The sequence below is a fragment of the Cyclopterus lumpus genome, chromosome 4 (genome assembly GCF_009769545.1).
Source record: "Cyclopterus lumpus isolate fCycLum1 chromosome 4, fCycLum1.pri, whole genome shotgun sequence".
Taxonomy (NCBI): Eukaryota; Metazoa; Chordata; class Actinopteri; order Perciformes; family Cyclopteridae; genus Cyclopterus; species Cyclopterus lumpus.
In genome coordinates, this window is record NC_046969.1 from 13,912,381 (window position 1) to 13,931,484 (window position 19,104).

Below are 19,104 nucleotides of genomic sequence, written 5' to 3' on the forward strand. Positions count from 1 at the left end.
GCTGTTACATTGGACATTTTATTTACAATTTGAATGTAAACCCATAAGATAGAACAACACATACATTACTGCCATTCATTTCTGCTTACCTTCATTTCATGGAGTGCAGAAAACTGCGTATGATTCCAATCTTTAAGCAGTTTGTTTGTGAAGGTTTTTCTTCGCCATTTCCTCATTGTTTCTAATGCTTCCAAGATTGACTCTTGATTTCTGTCTCTTGACTGTAATGGCAGTTATTAAGTTACTTTATATATCTTTATTTTTCTAAATGTCTTTTACATAGAAAACCTCCCTTCTTTCAGTAAAAAATACAATTTAACATAGCCCACTTGTTATCTAGAATTGCACTGCTTGCATTAAATATCAAGACTTAGCTATTTTGTATTTTTAAGCTTTGCTGTGTACCATGCTTTTAATGAGAACCATCACAAATACAACAACACGTGAAACACAAGTGTAGATACATATTCCGAAACCTGACAAATGTTTGGTATGGGAAAAACAACAATTAACTCATTAACCATATTCAGTAATCTACATTGAGTTGATGTTTTCCTTCTTTATATGTAAAAGATAGACAAAATAAGAAAAAATAAAGCTGTTGCTGTAAACTCAACCATGGCTTGTTATGGATAGAAGTGTGGCTTGTCAAAAAGTCTGACAGGTGAGTCTCACCTGGGAATCAGTGTGACCGCATGCTTTGTCCATCACACAGACCAAATCAAGGAAGCAAATAGGAACATCACTGAGGCCTTGATCTGTTGTGTGACTGCAAATAGAACCAAGAAGCCGTACTGCGGTTTTCAGGCAGCACTCTCCATATTTGTCATCAAAGCTATGGAAAAAGAACATTTGCTTATTGTTGTGTTTGCATTAAGTCTGCTAGCAATATAGATACTGCTATCTGTAGAGATACTGTATATGATATTGATAGGTAAAGGTTTTATTTGACCTTTTACTGCGATGGCTTTCTCTGTTGATGAGATCCAATGCCAATTCTTTGAAAGTCTATGAACCAAATTACAGTACATAAGTAATTTGAAATAGTTCTGAAGTCATTCAACAAGTTGTAGCTTAAACCTGCAATAACAGATTGGAGGTAGCAGAAACAAGTTGTGAACATACCACTGACATATTATCACTTTGTAAGGTGATGTGGGAAACTTGTTTGCAAATATTTTCTTATTTATTTATCCAGCAGTTATGAGCAACATTATAATTTATTTGGAGTTGTATCTCTGGCCACTTGAAGAATATAGGTCAAGTATTCACTCTCATTTAGATATGTTGTTGGAGTCTACCAGCTCTGTCTCTTTAGCTTTTAAATGCTCCACTATGCTCACCGGATCGATAACTGTGTCTATCTGCTGTTTGGGAATGAGCTGAAACTTGTTTTAAGTTGCATAAAGAGGAGGGGAGCTGCATACTCAGGTGACAATACTCTGTAGGTTCATCACTATGAGTGGCCACTTTCACATTGTTTCCGCAGACATTTGATATATTATTATACAAATATTACATTTGAGCTGCTTTAAGGATACATACCATGTAGTTGGAGTGAGTGATTCCAGATTTGATACTGAACTGTATGTAATGAAGCATGTCTAGAAGCTCAACGTGCATACTGGATATGACGGTTGTTATATCATCCACACACACCAGAGACATCCAAGAGGGCCCAAGAAGACGATCAATGTCCGTCAGGTATGCATTGTCTTTCATGATACGGATCACACTCCTGAGTTAAAGTCAGAGTTGATTATGGTGATGAGGAGGTGAGGTAGAAAAAAACATAAAATCAAGATAACCCGGGGTGAAACAAACCAACAAACAATGCAATTAACAACATTTCAACACAATGTCATCAATAATATAACTATTACCAGACAAAAGTATATTCCTGAACTGGATCAGTGACTTTCTCGGGTCTCCACTGGTTGCTTTGCAACCTCACATTACAAAGTATTTCCTGAAATGCTAAGTTATTGCTTTATGAACTTTTGGTTAAAATATAACATGAACCACTGGTTTGGAAAATCTGGGAATTAAAAGTAAAATACTGTAACATACTTTTTCTGTTATCTAGGGCCACTGACATGCAGTGTTTGGGTTTATGAGTTTTGTTTGAAGACTTGTCAAATGTTGTTTTTTTAAAGTGCTGTGCATGTGCTCAAGTCGTTGTAGGAGAAAAACACTTCCATACCTTGCACAATTGTCCCCGTTGAAATGTGTTCCTTTGCTCCTCAACAAGCCAGACCAGGAGTCACACTTTGGATTTGAGACGGGTGGAACTGGTTCAAATGGCTTGCTGTCTCCTCTCAGTAGGTGAATCAGAGGGATGACCAGGACCCACTTCTCAATATTGTGTTGCCTGGCCTTGTTGCAAAGTATCTCAACAGCATCTGCACAACTTTACCAGTGGATAAGTCAGTGTTTAGTATCATTATATTAACAATGTGGAAAGAGGTAATCATTGGAAAGCAGACTACGTTGTTTATAAAATAAATACATAATGTTATATATAATTACTAAGAATATAATTCAATAAATCCTTAGGTTTTTGTGTCTTCTCTGTACCATGTTGTTGAAAGATTTGGACAACTGTGTTAAGATCTGCATTTTAGACATGGGCACTGGAAGTAGGGGGTTCTCAAATTAATCTGTGCAGCTCCTTTGTTTCACCGTGACCTAAACTTATACTTTTAATCATGTCTCTTTTTCCGACACCACGTGTAAACGCAAGGTTGATGCCACGTAAAAAGGCACTGTATAATATATTTGTCCACAGTTTGCAACACACACACACGACCCGTTATGAGGCTTTGTGTTTGGCTGCACAGTATGCACAATAATGGAGTCCACAGTTTCAGGATGCAACCTATTTTCACACATTTTAAATTGTTTTCTAAAACCTGAACATCTACACTGAAGAGCCAAAACAATAGCAACACATCTTCTCTTCTTCCTATACTTTTGATTTTGGCCAAATGACGATAGTCAGAAATTCTGAACTTGAGGCTTCGAAACTGGACCCGCTATGGAATACAGTCTGTGGGATAGACCCTTTCAACAAGTCCAATGACATACTTTACATGGTTCTCAGGGTGCAAGTATGGTAAAAGTTAAGAAGTTAAAGCTCGCAACTGTAAATAGTTAGTGTGAACATTGTGACTCTTTAATAGATCTAATTTTTTCTTCTATTCCTGTCGTTTTTGTGATTTTCCGTTTAGTCTTGTTTGTGACATGCTACTCATTATAAATAAATGAATCAAACTTAAAGCTGACGTCAAGTTGAATCTTTGATCTTGTCTGAGATCACGTGACAGGGTTCACTGACTGTTTCCAGGCCAAATAATTCAGCTTACTGGCTTACTGAGCTTTTAACTTTACAATGATTTGCATATTAAGTGCTCATGCTGTCTTCTCTTTAAATTTAAATTTGCATTGACTTTGTATAATTTTTTCTTGTTTGCTTTTCTGTTTTTTCTATTATTTATTTCTAATCTTTACTATCATTGTGTTAATGATGTATTAGTCACGATTGTTATTTTATGCTAACTTAAATCAAATATCACTTACCTCTTTTTATCTGACAAAGGGCTTGCAAAGTTCATCCAGAACGGCAAGAAATGTTGTTGTTCCATCTTAGGCAGACAAAGAATATCACATAGACTAGATAGTTGATTTTTCAAGTCGTCTTTCAGATACTGGTTGTAAATCAGCAAACTAACAACTCCTGCATGCAAAGGTGGTAAAGGGGATTTTGTCCTTTTTTTCTGCTTTCTGGAGCTGTGATTGATGTTTTCCTCCAAAACAGGTCTGAGCAGGTTTTTCACCTAAACAAAGTAAAGGAAAAAAGTAATAATCAACCAATGTATTATATTTACTTACACTGATGTTAATTCTTGCTGAGATTTCTTTTATGAATTCACTTTGTCTTAGTTTTAATAGGACCCAGTGCCATTACAAAATAAACCATTGAGATTTACCTGTTCACGATTGTATGGTAATCCCCACGACATTTCTGTGCCATGATGAAGTACAGGCTTGCTATATGTAGAAAAGAACTGTCGTAGCAGTAAAAAGAAGTTGTCCAAATTTGGTTTACTCCAAGTTGTAAGAAGGTCAAAGATGATATTCAGCATCACCCTGCCAGCTACATCTCTCCCTTTCAATACATCATCTTGGATTGAAGAAAAAGGCCAGTATCCCTTCTTCAGCTTGGGATGGATCATATCATCATACTGGTGCCACTCTCCTTGAAAATCCATGAGAACAACATGAATATGAATGTTACTTTGTGTGTTTCTTTTTTGAATGATTTCCCTTAATTAAGTTTGTTGGACCATTTACAACCAACACACATTTGAACTCTGCAATCGGTCCTCTTCTCAGAGAACTGTGTGCATAGCTAGACATGCCAAACCATGTGTAGAAATTGAGCATTGCATTTTGTCAGCCAGTTCATGTGATCAACTTTTGGTATTGTTGATTTTACTAAGATCTAATGTTAATGTACATGTGTTTGTAAAAGAGGGGATTATTCCTCCGTGCAGAATCCTAATTACTGCTTAAATTCTCTGAGAGCTTCCTCAATGAACAGAGCGATTTTAATCAAATCTTTACTTGTGTTATGAACATAATATGATGTTTTTTTGTTATAGCCAACTGTTCCGGACCTCTGACCTTGAATACAGATCAGACATTTGAGTACTCAGTTTGAGAAACAAGCAAGCAGTTGTCCAAGATCTTAGCGTCCACCCACCTTGCTGACCTATTGCCAGTGTTCTGTGGTGGACAATCTGAAACTATTTCTAAATGAAAGTGTATCTTTTGAGGTAACCCTGTACTGCAATGTCTTACTAATAAACAGCTAAACATGCTAGAAATGGCCAATATTTGCTCAGCTGATGTTATCAAAAGAAGTTAATATAGATTACCGTCATGTGTTACAAGGTCCTCTTTGATTGTCAGACACCTGTTGACATATTGATTTTCATCTTTGTGGTAGATAGTCTCAAACAATCTCTTGTTTTCACTGTGCTTGAAAACTTCATATTTGTAGGGTATACTCTCATGAATTAAGTTCCTGGGCATCATAACTCGCCCTTCAACAAGATAACTCTTGTTCCCTAGATGCCTGTAAAACACAACAATTATAATTAGTGATTGGACAGGCAAAGATGTGACAAATACATCATAAAGAAATAAAACAATCAGGCGGATAATAGCCACTATGCTGCTAGTTGGTAAAGAAAGCCAAAAGTAACATAAAATGCATTGCAAAAAACAATCTGATTTAATTGTTTAATTTAATTTTTGTGAATAATTGTGAACAACGTGTTTTTAAAAGAAGACGTACCTAAAGAAGAACATTTTCTGTCCAGATGTATGCCAATCTCCAAACATTCTTTCAGACCTTAACATAACCGTATCCTTTCCTGGGTCCAAATGAAAATCTTTGGACGTGACAGCATGGAAGTACACAGGCATACATTCGCTGCTTGGTAACCTAAAAAAGAAAAATCAAGTAAATAAAAGTGAATTTGTTGTTTTCTTTATTAAATCAATAATACAATATCAAATATTTTGGAGCAGATATCATTACTGGATTAGAAATACAGTGGACAGTGATTGGATTGTATTAGTTTTTTTGTAATTTAAGATGCTTTGCTCCGAACATGACAATAATACTTCATATATACAGTAGATTAGAAACAAAAATCTTATTTTAAACTTACGTTTGTGGTGCTTGAAGTTCAGTGGATGTTTCCGAGATATTCTGACTGAGAGGGACATCTACGTCTCGATTGCCTGGCTGCAGTTCCTGTATCTCTGCCAGCCGTGTGTTTGTTTTCTCTTTTGATCTGGTGTCAACAGCCTGTGAGGAAAATAAAAATAAATAAAGGACACAGAAAGATTATCCACTTTAAATCGATTTACTTGATTTACAGTAAGAGGTGTGGCCTTTTCACAATTTCCGAGAATCCAAAGTGACACCTTTAAATAGCTTTTTTTGTCCAACTACAATATACATTTAATTTACTCTCATATATGACACAAATCGTTATATTTAAGAAGCTGGAACTAGGGAATAGTTATAGGTCTCTATTCCTAAAATGATTAATTATCAAAATAATTGATGATATTTTCTTTCAACTAATCAACTAATCGTTGCAGCCCTATGTCACTAGCACCTTTAATGTAAGTCATGCACATAATATACATCATTAGAAGTACTATTATATTAACCATGTTTAGTGACATGTTCGACAACTTCCAGCACTAACACACACAGAGATCATCATTAGTAACCACTAGTGGCAATATTCATTTATCTAAAACATATATAGTTTAATAGCGAGTAAAATAAGTGATAGTGTTCCTAATGGTATTTCCCTTTTTCCTTTCCTCTTCCTGTATTGACCCACTTTCCTTACTGGGTTCAAAGTCTCGTCTCATGTTGTCATCCATGCAGTGAAATGTTGTAAAACAGCAACTTTATCATGGATGAAGACATTTATTGTAGGTTTCATTTATGATTGTGGCTCCGTATTGTATCTCATGCTTTATGCACAGTTTTTTTTGCTAAAAGGCACTGTGGACAAGGAGTACATGTTGATTGAAAGTGTTGTAGCAGTCCAAGATGGCATGGACGCCATCAAACTGATCATTTCTGTAATTGAGTTATATACAATACTAGATTGCAGGGGGACATTTTTATTGTATCCCAACAATGACAAGAAGAAACAACTTCATCCAAACTGTTTGAATGGTTTGTTAAAAGAAAAAAAATAATTACATTCATGTTCTTTAAAATAAAACAAAACAGGAAGGGTTGTAAAAGGTGACTTGGAGAGAAAGAACAGACTGGAAGTAACTGCAGTAAATAAAATAAAAAGACTATGGGACAGAACAACCTCTTTATCCGCACATGGTTGAATCTGAAAGTGATAACTGATGTTATATAGTTTATTCATTTACTTTCACTTTTGATTTACAGTAAGAGGTGTGGCCTTTTCACTATTTCCGAGAATCCAAAGTGACACCTTTAAATAGCTTTTTTTGTCCAACTACAATATGACACAGAAAAACAGCAAATCTTTATATTTAAGAAGCTGGAACTAGGGAATAGTTATAGGTCTCTATTCCTAAAATGATTAATTATCAAAATAATTGATGATATTTTCTTTCAACTGATCAACTAATCGTTGCAGCCCTATGTCACTAGCACCTTTAATGTAAGTCATGCACATAATATACATCATTAGAAGTACTATTATATTAACCATGTTTAGTGACATGTTCGACAACTTCCAGCACTAACACACACAGAGATCATCATTAGTAACCACTAGGTGGCAATATTCCTCCTATGAATCGCCACCTTAACGTGGTGGAGGAGTTTGAGTGGCTCAGTGATCCTGGGAGCTACATTGTCCGGGGCATCAGCCCCTGGTAGGGTCTCCCAAGGCAAACAGGTCTCGGGGGAGAGCCCAGACTAAGAGCGGTTCAATAAACCCTGCTGATAAGTAGCCCACAGACTGAAGCTACCTTGCCCGGACAAGGGAAACCGGGGCACCCTCCCGGAGCCAGACCCAGGAGGGGAGCTCGTCGGCGAGCGTCTGGTGGCCGGGCTTTCGCCCATGGGGCCCGGTCGGGCTCAGCCCGAAAAAACACCATGGAGCAGCAGTCACCCTGTGGACCCACCACCCGCAGGGAGAATTATCGGGGTCGGGTGCTATGTAGACCGGGAGGCGGGCCAGGCGGGAGACCTGGGCGGGCCGATCGCCGGAGGCATAGACTAGCTCTAGGGACGTGGAACGTCACCTCACTAGCGGGGTAAGAGCCGGAGCTGGTGCAGGAGGCAGAGCGGTACCAGCTAGATATAGTTGGGCTCACCTCCACGCACAGCATGAGCTCTGGAACCAAGCTCCTGGAGAAGGGTTGGACTTTGTCCTTTTCTGGAGTTGCCCAGGGTGAAAGGCGCCGGGCGGGATTGGGGATACTCACGAGCCCCCGGCTGAGCGCCGCTGTGTTGGAGTTTTCCCCGGGGAACGAGAGGGTCGCCTCCCTGCGCCTACGGGTTGCGGGGAGTAAGGCTCTGACTGTTGTTTGTGCTTATGCACCGAACAGCATTTCGGAGTATCCGGCCTTCTTGGAGTCGGTGGGAGGGGTCCTGGAAAGGGCGCCGCCTGCCGACTCCATAGTTCTCCTGGGAGACTTCAACGCTCACGTGGGCAATGACAGAGAAACCTGGCGGGAGGAACGGCTTGCCCGATCTGAACCCGAATGGTGTTTTGTCCTTGGACTTCTGTGCTAGCCACAGTTTGTCCATAACGAACACCATGTTCGAACATAAGGTGGCTCATAAGTGTACCTGGTACCAGAACACCTTAGGCCGGAGATCAATGATCGACTTTGTAATCGTATCATCTGATCTGCGACCGTATGTCTTGGACACTCGGGTGAAGAGAGGAGCAGAGCTGTCAACTGATCACCACCTGGTGGTGAGTTGGATCAGATGGCGGGGGACTCGGCTAGAGAGACCTGGCAAGCCCAAACGTGTAGTGAGGGTGAACTGGGAACGTCTGGCAGAGGATCCTGTCCGGGAGGTCTTCAACTCCCACCTCCGGAAGAACTTCTCACAAATCCCGAGGGAGGCTGGGGACATGGAATCCGAGTGGACCTTGTTCAAAGCTTCTATTGTGGACGCGGCTGCTCGGGGCTGTGGCCGGAAGGTCATCGGTGCCTGTCGTGGCGGCAACCCGAGAACCCGGTGGTGGACACTGGGGGTGAGGGAAGCCGTCAAACTGAAGAAGGAGGCCTTTCGGGCCTGGCTGGCCCAGGGGTCTCCTGAAGCAGCTGACGGGTACTGGCGGGCCAGAAGGGCTGCAGCGGCGTTGGTCGCGGAGGCAACAGTAGGAGCTGTGTTCGTCTCCTCGGTAGTAAGTCAGACACGTTCTCGGTGGGTGTTGGCCTCCGCCAGAGCTGCCCTTTATCACTGGTCCTGTTCGTGACCTTCATGGACAGGATATCTAGGCGCAGCCAGGGGGTGGAGAGGATCCGGTTCGAGAGTCTCGGGATCGCCTCTCTGCTGTTTGCGGATGATGTGGTCCTGTTTGCCTCCTCGGACCGTGCAGTAACTGCAGTAAATAAAATAAAAAGACTATGGGACAGAACAACCTTTGAAATGTAATTAAATTCAGGAAGAAGGCTTTGCCAAAGGAGCCGAATTGCCAAAAGGTCTATTATAATGGCACTGAAATGAAAGAGCAGGATGCATTTGGTTCATGTGGGGGGAATGCTATGAATATATTTCTCCCAAGGTCCATGCATAATATCCAAGATGGCATTTGTGAGGGAGGAAAATAACACTATTTTCCACTGCCTCTGAAGTCAGTGCTAAAGGAGCGTGTTAAATCATATCATCTTATTGCTATAGGCTGAATTGTACACCGTGCTAACAGGCTTGGACTGTGTGTGTGTGTGTGTGTGTGTGTGTGGGAGCTAATCTCAGTGCCGGGCTATTGAGTCCTCCTCCTCTTCTTTACCACCCACACATCTCTTCCACACACACAGACACAAACCATTGCAGCCGCCAGCCAATCACTACCTCTCTTCCTTTCTATTCCCTTTACCTGCGTCACTCTGCATGTGTTGCCATGGTGATCACTGATGCTCCACCCACACTTGCCTCTTTCAGTATGAAGATGAAGCCGACTTGTGGCTGATGATGCAGGCAGGCTGCACACGTCATCATTTCCCTCGGGAAGAAGGCCTATTTTTACCACTGGGCACAAAGTATACCATGCTGCCAACATATTTAGGGAACCGCATCTAATCGCAGCCTGCCTGGAAAAACATCTCCCCATACAGAGCATTTCTCTCTCCCTCTACATTCATCTCACATAAATGCTGTTCCTTCAAAAGCAGCATTTTATTCCTTCAATTGAGATGGTAGCAAGATTTTGTTTTAATATCTGTGCTGTTTAATCTGTGATATTCATCATTCACATGGAGGTCAGTGGTCCCAGTCACCCAAGGAGCACTAGACCAGAGCGAAGATAGATTCAGGGGCGAATTCACAAAAGGACTGCGTGGCTTTTGCAGTCAAACCTGTACAAATAAGACTAAAAGAAACCATTTACTTCTCAAAGGATCCGCAGATGGGGAAATGCAACCATAACTTGCTACATGGATAACTGCTATCAGATGCAAAAAAGGGCAAACTGCACTCATCTGCAAAACTCTATGGGCGTGTTTTCACTGTAATTACCAAAACTACTTTTAGAACTGCCCTTTTCCACACACTCCTTGCCAGTGTGTCAAAGTTGCCAAGTGCTCTTTCTATGAGCCTTTGAGTGTGTTTAACCAGAGTACATCCCACATCTCTTATTTGTCATTTTCCTTGATTCTCGCTTGAACCGGACGTGGTTCTGGGCCGCCATATTGACGGTTGTCCCAAAGGCTCTTGCCCCAATCCCAGTGCCCCCCCAAAGGTCTCAAACCCTCAGGGACTTACTGACGTCACCTGCTATATGATTGGTTGTGAGAGGCTGTGTGGTGAAATGGTGTAAATACGAATGGGACAGCACTTTGCTTCAAACATATCACGTTAACATGACAATGTCAAAAGATTGTGGGTATTTCTTTTATACTTTTTACTCCCTGATTTCAATGTCTTGCAGGCTCTTTCCTCACAAAATGAGAGTTAATTTCAAATGATCTATTCACTCGTATTTATCAAAACAGCTTGAATAACAAAACCAAATTGATGAATGAATCTGTGAATAAATATATATATATATATATATATATATATATATATATATATATATATATATATATATATACTGTATATATAGTATACTGCAGTATACTATATATATATATATATATATATATATATATATATATATAGTATACTGCAGTTGGAAGATGGAGAGACAGTGTCTCTTGTTTCAGAGAGCCCTCACTATATTGTTTATCCTAAGTTCTGGTTAAATATGTTTCTGTTCACCTTAGCACCATTATGTTGAACTTATATATGTATCCTTATTTGCCACTAGACTTCAGTTTTTGTTAGTGACAAATCTACTATTTCATGATATACAGTTTTTAAACTCAAGTCAAATAATTTGTAGGCCAATATGAAATAAATGTCACATAAAATGCCTCAGTGGACTCTACAGGCTCACAGCATTAATTCCATAGCTATTCTTTCTAAGAGGAAATAGTCCTCAAACAGTAAATACTTTGCAAAAAAAGGGAGACAAATTCAATATTCAGAGGTTTGGTAACAAGTCTATGGAGTGAATACAATGAAATTAGTCAAATATCGGTTCTTCACAAATGGGAACAGAGCATGAAGATAAAAGCTTGTAATCTTGAACTAGACAATTCACATACACATAGAGTAATAGTAGTCTGAGGATTACTTGGGCACATTGTTATAGGCCTGCAGGAAACTAGGGGATCCCTTAAGCGTGTACCTCGTACCAAATCATGTGACTTGCATGTCTTTGGACTGTATGAAGACACCTGGGCACTCAGGGGAAACCCACGCACACAACAATTTTATCAAACACACACATACAGAAAGGATCAGGACCAATATTTAGACACACTTCCCCTGCTGTTGGGTGTTAGTATCAACCACCGAACCCCTGGACCGCCCAGCAGGAGCAGAGTTTCTGTTCGGATGTGGCAGATCAACCTGTTGTCCTCTCACATTCACTGCAGAGGTTTCAATAATCTTTTAACACATGCCAAACACAAGAGGCTACATGTTGGTCTTTTTGGTAACATTTAACATTAGAAATTAAGTTACAAAATCTTGTACATGTTTATGTTTCATAGTCAGGATGGAAAATGGATGGAATCCTCCATTTGAGGTTAAGAAGCACATTTCTCTTCTACTGGGAAATATTATTGATTGACTTTTAGAGCTGCAAGATAAGAATGAATACATAAATATGAAATAAATATAGAAAACAAAAAGAGGTAAGGTAGATCAGCAGGCTGTTACAGGTGTCGCCCTAGTGAGGTTTTGTGGTGAAGTGTGTGAAACTTTATACAAACCAACGTTACGCACACACAGAAACACACACGCACATACACACATTCTCTCTCTCTCTTTCTCTGTGTGGGTTCCTACGTCCTCCATGAACATGGAACTATACCTACACTTAGAAACTACGTCATCAGCCCCAGTGGAGCAGGTTAGTAGGACAATCACATGTGTAGCCTATACCTACTTGGCATTTACATTATTTACTATGGAACTGTGCTGAACAAAAAATCACATCAAAACAAACTAGATTAATAAATTGCAATACAGGTACGGTGAAGTATGTCATTTAGATTTTGGGGTAAACTGTCCCCGTAAGGCTGCTTTTGTTTTAAGATGTTCTGAACAGCCACACTTGAAATTTGAGTGAAAAGACCGCCGTCATAGAGAGAATTGAGACCTTTTATTGGTTCAAATGTAAATCAGCGCACACTTTCAATCTTTAACATTAAAAATAGCAGAAACAGTTAGTTAAGAATGAAAATGGAGAGCTTGAGTGAGAAAAGTGTTTCGCCTCACATACCTGGTTGGTCGCTGTAAACGTATCCTCATACAACAATATGTGACGTGAATGTCAGAGTGAGTTTTGGAAAGTGAAAATGTTTCAGATTTTGACATCAGTGTAGGGGTGGGGGGCACACCTAGTAGCACGTTAAAGCATTTAAGGCGTTGTCTTATTTTTGGGGGAAAAAACATATAATAGCTGTTTATTATAAAGTTAATATATTTATCATCAACATTAGCACCAAAGAGGTCCAAGATCACATCCCTTCAGCTGAAGATTCAGCAATCTATTCATATGGTGATGTATAAAAGATAAGTGCAGCAAAAGAAAATGAAACCTCAGGTTTTGTTGGACGTGTTTTATTTTTCAAGCACACAACAGTACATGCCATTCAGACACTGTAACATTGTTGGCCTGATATTTATCTTGTTAACTACTTTGAAAGAACGCCTTGCACACTTATACAATATCTAATTTCATCCATGTTAGCAAACCATTTGCCAGCTAAATAACATAAGACTTGACTTATGCATTGGGGTTCATTAGCTTTCAAACCTCACAGTAGGTTGGCAAGAAATTCAACAAAGGAACCACATGTTGCTCAATTCAGCACAAATTGTTCCCGACCATCGCATTCCAATCCGATGTCAAGCATTCCTGACAGCTCATCACTTTCTGTCTTTGACTTGCAGCAATTTCTCTGACAGTATCGAGAAATTCTCTTGCATTTGCAACTGCAGTACAAAATGAACGTAACATTTGAAGTGATACGCCAACCCATATCTATTTTTTGGTATTAAACTCTCACTTTCTGTAGCTTTCCAAAACGCTGTAGCAGTGTTTCATTTTATTCCTCATGAACAACATCAACTGTGTTGTATTTATTACATTCTGACCACAATTTCTTTATGGTTAAAAATCTATTTCCAAATGTCTCTGATACTGACAGAATCTTCTTCCGTTGTGTTACAGTCATTGTTTAAGCAAAGTAAGGCGAGATACGTATGTGTCTTTCCGTGTCCATTGATAACAAGACAGACTATAACATTTTAATTAATATTTCCAGAATTGAGAAGGCATTATTGTGACGTGTTTAACTCTTTGTAAATGTATTTTGCTCACATTGTGTGTTGGTGTATTATAAATTAAAGGGAAAGGGAAATGTCTGTGTGTGTGTGTGCGAGTGAGCGCATGTGTGCGTGCGCGTGCGTGTGCTACATCCATTTCTACCGTCTACCCTTTTTTTCTTGACTGCAGGCTCAGCACCCCCACTCTCTCTACACTGATACTCAGCTTTTAGACAAAAATATCTCTCCTCTGTTGGTTTACTCCCCCCCCACCACCACCACCACCTCCATTTCCGCTACAGTGTTCAGAGATCTGACATCACAGGGTCCATCATGTGATCCACCCACACACGGCTTTGCAGTGATGGATGGGGCCTACCTGTGACGCACACACACCTCCTCTGTATAACCCTTTACAAGCTGCAGAGTAATGAAGGCAATGAAGGCAACAATTTGGTCCCATCTGGGTTTTTTTAGACGAAACAAAAACAACATGCAAAGGGGAGGAAACCAAACACATTAAAGGAGCTTTAAAGAGCTGCCACTATTGCTCCCCACACTTACACTGGAGATCTACATCTCGTTTATTTTCCCTTTAAAGGTGACCTGAAACAAACAGTGGTAATATTCTACTATTTTAGTTAATTAGGACATTACATTTTAAAAAGGGAAATTATGTTAAACTTAAATTAAAAGTGCCAAATTCACATTAATTAAAACATTGAAAGTGAAATGTGAAAATCCGTGATAGAAATGACGCATAAATGGAAACTGAAATTATCATGTGACCATCATAGGATGGTGCGTGAGACCAGAGTTGAAATCAGATCAGTTTCAGATTCAACTTCTCTAAATTATGTTGTGCAGAGTGAATAAAACGGAAGTAAGCCTTTTCTGAGGATACATCGACAACTGTTCATGTCTTGTGCAAGCTGATATTTTCATTAACCCCCAAGGACTGTATGGTCAGTCATGGACTTCCTGAAAAACAATGCTCCCTAACACACTATTGGCTTTAAAGGCCTTACACACTCACTGTATAGATGTGTTCCCGTATGTTGCCTTTGAATGTGTGACCACACAGACTAATTGTCTCCTTCCCTCCCTATGCTCTATTGGACCTCGAAGGCAGGGACAACTTGCACCGTATAATGAACAGCTCAGGCCAACTTCAACCAGAGAGGTCTATATGGCTGAGTGAATGTGCTTGTGTACAAGACCCTTAAAGTACAAGGCAGACTTTGCTTTTCTGAAGGTACCGCTAAAAGCAGATATTATCCCTCAAATGAATGCTCTTAAACTATAATTCCAGGATGATTATAATAACAAGGTGAAAACTCCTTTTTTGGATTCACCAAAATGCAATTGTACCTCTCTGCGATAAAGAGACTCTGTAATGTAGTCCAACGAGGTCTGTGTTATGATTCTTTTCGTTTTTAACTGTGGGATTTGCAGTTTTTGATAACCCAATATTCATATATACTGTACATATGAAAATAAACAAATACATAAATAAAAACTCCAGTTTAAGTTAAACCCTTTAACTTAAATATGAATGAATATAGTGTAATATCCAAACATCAAATTGTCATAAATATTGCTAATAACATCAGTATCAGGAGTAATACAGTACAGTTGATACACATGAATAGACTTATATGGGCACTGCCTCCTGTTTCTATGTCTGTACCGGAATGCAGAGAAGAGTGAGACTTCTCTCACATCTCCTCCTCTCTGCTCGGGTTGTCTCATTAGTTAAATAAAAGTCTGGCAAATTTCTGCCCAATGCGCGCGCGCTGATGTGACATAATGGAACGTGCCAGCCTAGAAAAGCTCGAGGCTGTGCGCGCAGGCGTGCAGTTCACCCAGATCCTGCTCGAGACCAGAAGACCGGGCTCAGTAAAGATATTCTAATCAAACAGATCGTTGTTTCCACTCCTGTTCTTCCCGTGAGGTGATGGGCAAAGCACCGCTGTGAGGGAGCGCCGCGTAGTTCGACTTATTGTTTTATTCACGGAAATAATGATGAAGAAGGATATTAACTTGAGCCTGGCGGACGACGCAGACCTCAAGCCGCATCTCCGCGACGCCGAGAGCCTCCTCAGCTCCCCGGACCTGGGGCTGCTCAAACTGGCCTCCCCGGAGCTGGAGAGGCTGATCATCCAGTCCAACGGAATGGTCACAACGACACCGACGATCCCCCAGTTCCTCTACCCGAAGACGGTGACGGACGAGCAGGAGTTCGCGGAGGGCTTCGTGAAGGCACTGGAGGATTTGCACAAGCAGAATCAGCTCAGCGGAGCCGGGCAGACGAACAGCAGCCTGGAGCTGTGCGCTAACCTCGGCCCGGTCCCCGTGCAGCCGGATCTACCGGTGTACACCAACTTGAACAGTTACGGTAGCGGGACACTGGAAACCACCGTCAACTACTCCACGGACACGGTCCCGTTCCCACCGCCTCCGTCGCATCATTTGGGGGCAGCCCCGCCGCAGCCAGAGCCGTCTCGGGTCCAGCCGCTGAAGGAGGAGCCTCAGACGGTGCCCGACGTCCAGAGCTTCGGGGAGAGCCCCCCGCTGTCCCCCATCGACATCGATATCGACATCGACATCGACATCGACTCACATGACAACGTGAAAGCCGAGAGAAAGAGGCTCAGGAACCGGATCGCAGCCTCCAAGTGTCGGATGCGCAAACTGGAGCGGATCTCCAGGCTGGAGGACAAGGTCAAGTCGCTGAAGAACCACAATACGGATCTGACCTCGACGGCGAACCTGCTCAGGGACCAGGTGGCCCACCTGAAACAGAGAGTCCTCACCCACGTCAACAGCGGCTGCCAGGTGCTGCCACACGAAGTTCAAGTGCACTAGAAACGGACCTGAAGTTGGGCTACTGACCAGCAAATAAGCTTTACGGACTTAATTCGTGTTCGTCGCCCAGATGTGTGCTGAATGAATGAATGCCAGGCCAGAGGCCACTTTGTACATTAATGAAAGACACAAGACAATTATACCGGGTAGAACACAATTGAAGATGATGAGAGGGATGAGACTGTGATCGAACAGACATTTTGATTTGTGAAGCAAATTTTAGGATCCACATTGCTCCACATGCGCCTCCAATCAGAGTTAATCGTGGAATTTTAAAACTATTGTTCATAGACTTTTTGCATATGACGAAATTAAGAGAGTTATCCTTTCCGTATGTTTGATGAAATCCTGTTATATCTCGTGCATATGTGTGCTAGTGAACAAGGCAGCATTACACTGCAGTGTTTATTGGCTCTCCTGATAAAGGAAATGCTCAACTTTATTGACAGAAAGCACATCATTCAATTTTTTCTATGTAAAAATGTTAACAGACTAGCTGTGTGTATATATAGTCTCAAACCTGGGCCAAACAATAGTTCTACAGTAATATTAATATAATACGTATTTATGACACAGATATCCTTAATATATGAGGAGGTGACTGTAAGAAGAAATGTACATACATCCATATTTATAATGCAAAAGATAATTTACATATAGACCATTTACCATTTCTGGGAACAATGTGCATGTTGTTTACATACTCGAATGTTGCTCACAGTTGGGTGTCAAAGGGTGCAATTATTCAGTGTGTTTAATCTTTACTCTTTACAAACACATGTATTCCTCTTTTTTTTACTCTACTGTTTTCCCTATTTCTATGTGTTCTTGTTTTGATGTAAAAAGTTTTAAGCTTTGTGTTGCACTAACTATTGCTGTCACCTTCAGCCTACAGTTGTTTGGATTTATGCCACTGTGTTCTGAAGTAAATGCTGCCCGGCAATAAACACTGATTCCTACATTTTTGGCGAAACTCTGCATGCATGTTAGTAAAATCATAGGTCTAAGTAAGTATGTGCAAGCCTGAACCAGCTGTTGGTGGTGGATGGGTGGTGGATGGGTGGTTTCGGCCTTCAGGTCCATAGAAGGCCGTCAAATCCGGGACATTTGTAACCATTCATTTTAAGATTGTGTTTAGTTTCATAAAGGTATTCAACTCACTGGGTTGACTGAAACATCTGTTTTGTTTTTCATTGCACAATATACTTGAGAATAACATGGAAATGGTGTTTATGATGTTACAGTATATTAAATGAATCAATAGGAAATTATATTGTGGGTTATGGTAGTGCCCACACGGTTTACATTCTAATTGACAACAACTAGTCAATACAATATATTTTTCCTGGAGCAACTTAAATGAACCTGTCTGGGTGTCCATTTGATAGAGAATGAATTAGAGAAATTAGTGTTGTATAATAACCAGAATTTAGGATGTGTGCGTGTAAAAATCACAATCACATCATCAGCCTGGATTATTTCTCCCTCTGCTGGTTAAATCTGGAATTGCATATGATGTTGACCACACTAATGGTTGAAGAGGCATCTTAGTGAACATGTTTATGATATTCTGAAGGACCTTGAATAGCTCTAGGATATCAATGGCAATGATATGACTGATTTATTTGAGTTTTATTGATTTCTCTGAAAGGCATAATTAGCTATAATTATCAAACAACTATACATATCTATTTTTCACATCTGTGCAGAGGTCCTTAAAAGACAGGTCAGACAAAGATATTAATTATATATTCCTTTCGTTAAAAATTGTGCAGCCTTGTGATGTTGCCCTCCACCTATGATGAGCAAAACCTGCACAATTTTATTTTTATAATGCTATTTTTGATGAATGTTATGCTTTTTGTGAGCCAATTTGATTTATCACATCTAAATAGGTGTGGTTCATCCTGCCCTGAAAAATATGCATACATTTTTATTTTAGTGTGTAATAATGGTCAACATATAGATTTAATTAGGAATGAATAAAATGGAGGCCTCCCTGTATAATTTCAAAAGGAGACAACAAAATACAACGATAAACACTGATGTTTCAGTTGAGTTGAAAAGTGATTGTTGCACCAGGGGACAAAAGGTATAGAGTAGCATGCCGTCCGCCACTCTGAGGCTCGCACAGATGGGATTTTGACAACATATTACAGCAAGAACAGCAACACCAGAAACCTGTTACTCTATTTGCTGTCAGGAGCACCATGCATACATATTTGGCACACTTACTCAAGTACATTTCTGTGTGCATTTTCCTTTTAAGCATCACACCTGAGTTGAGCTTCCTGCTGCACAATATCCTTCGGACATATTCTGCCAACAAAGAGGGAAACAGTGACATCCTGAGGCTTTTGGGACAAGAAGCATCCAAACAAGTTCCATCAACAGGACAATTTTACTGCTAATAAGCTCTAAGACTCTAAGCTTTCAAGACACCAATTTGATTGTTTGGAATACATCTGGATCTCCACTATACTGCTTTGGGTTAAACAACATTTATGATGATTTCAGTTAGTTAGTGTCTATAACATCACCTCATTTTGAGATTTTAACTTAGGCTTTAAAATCAGGAGTAGCAGGTAACC

General features: G+C 40.3%; 2 protein-coding genes across 2 annotated transcripts in view; one reads left to right on the forward strand and one right to left on the reverse strand.

Annotated features, from left to right (window-relative positions):
• LOC117729383 (E3 ubiquitin-protein ligase rnf213-alpha-like) overlaps positions 1 to 3,644 on the reverse strand; it is a 34,452-nt gene extending 30,808 nt beyond the window's left edge. Inside the window, 3 exon segments of the mRNA XM_034530393.1 lie at positions 1,546 to 1,738; positions 2,204 to 2,410; positions 3,580 to 3,644. Coding sequence (XP_034386284.1) covers positions 1,546 to 1,738; positions 2,204 to 2,410; positions 3,580 to 3,644 — 465 coding nt within the window.
• An 11,716-nt stretch (positions 3,645 to 15,360) lies between these two features.
• Positions 15,361 to 17,674, forward strand: LOC117730015 (transcription factor jun-D-like). Its single transcript, XM_034531462.1, has one exon. It carries the CDS (start codon positions 15,668 to 15,670, stop codon positions 16,511 to 16,513), a length of 846 nt encoding a protein of 281 aa, XP_034387353.1. The 5' UTR covers positions 15,361 to 15,667; the 3' UTR covers positions 16,514 to 17,674.
• Positions 17,675 to 19,104: the final 1,430 nt, after the last annotated feature.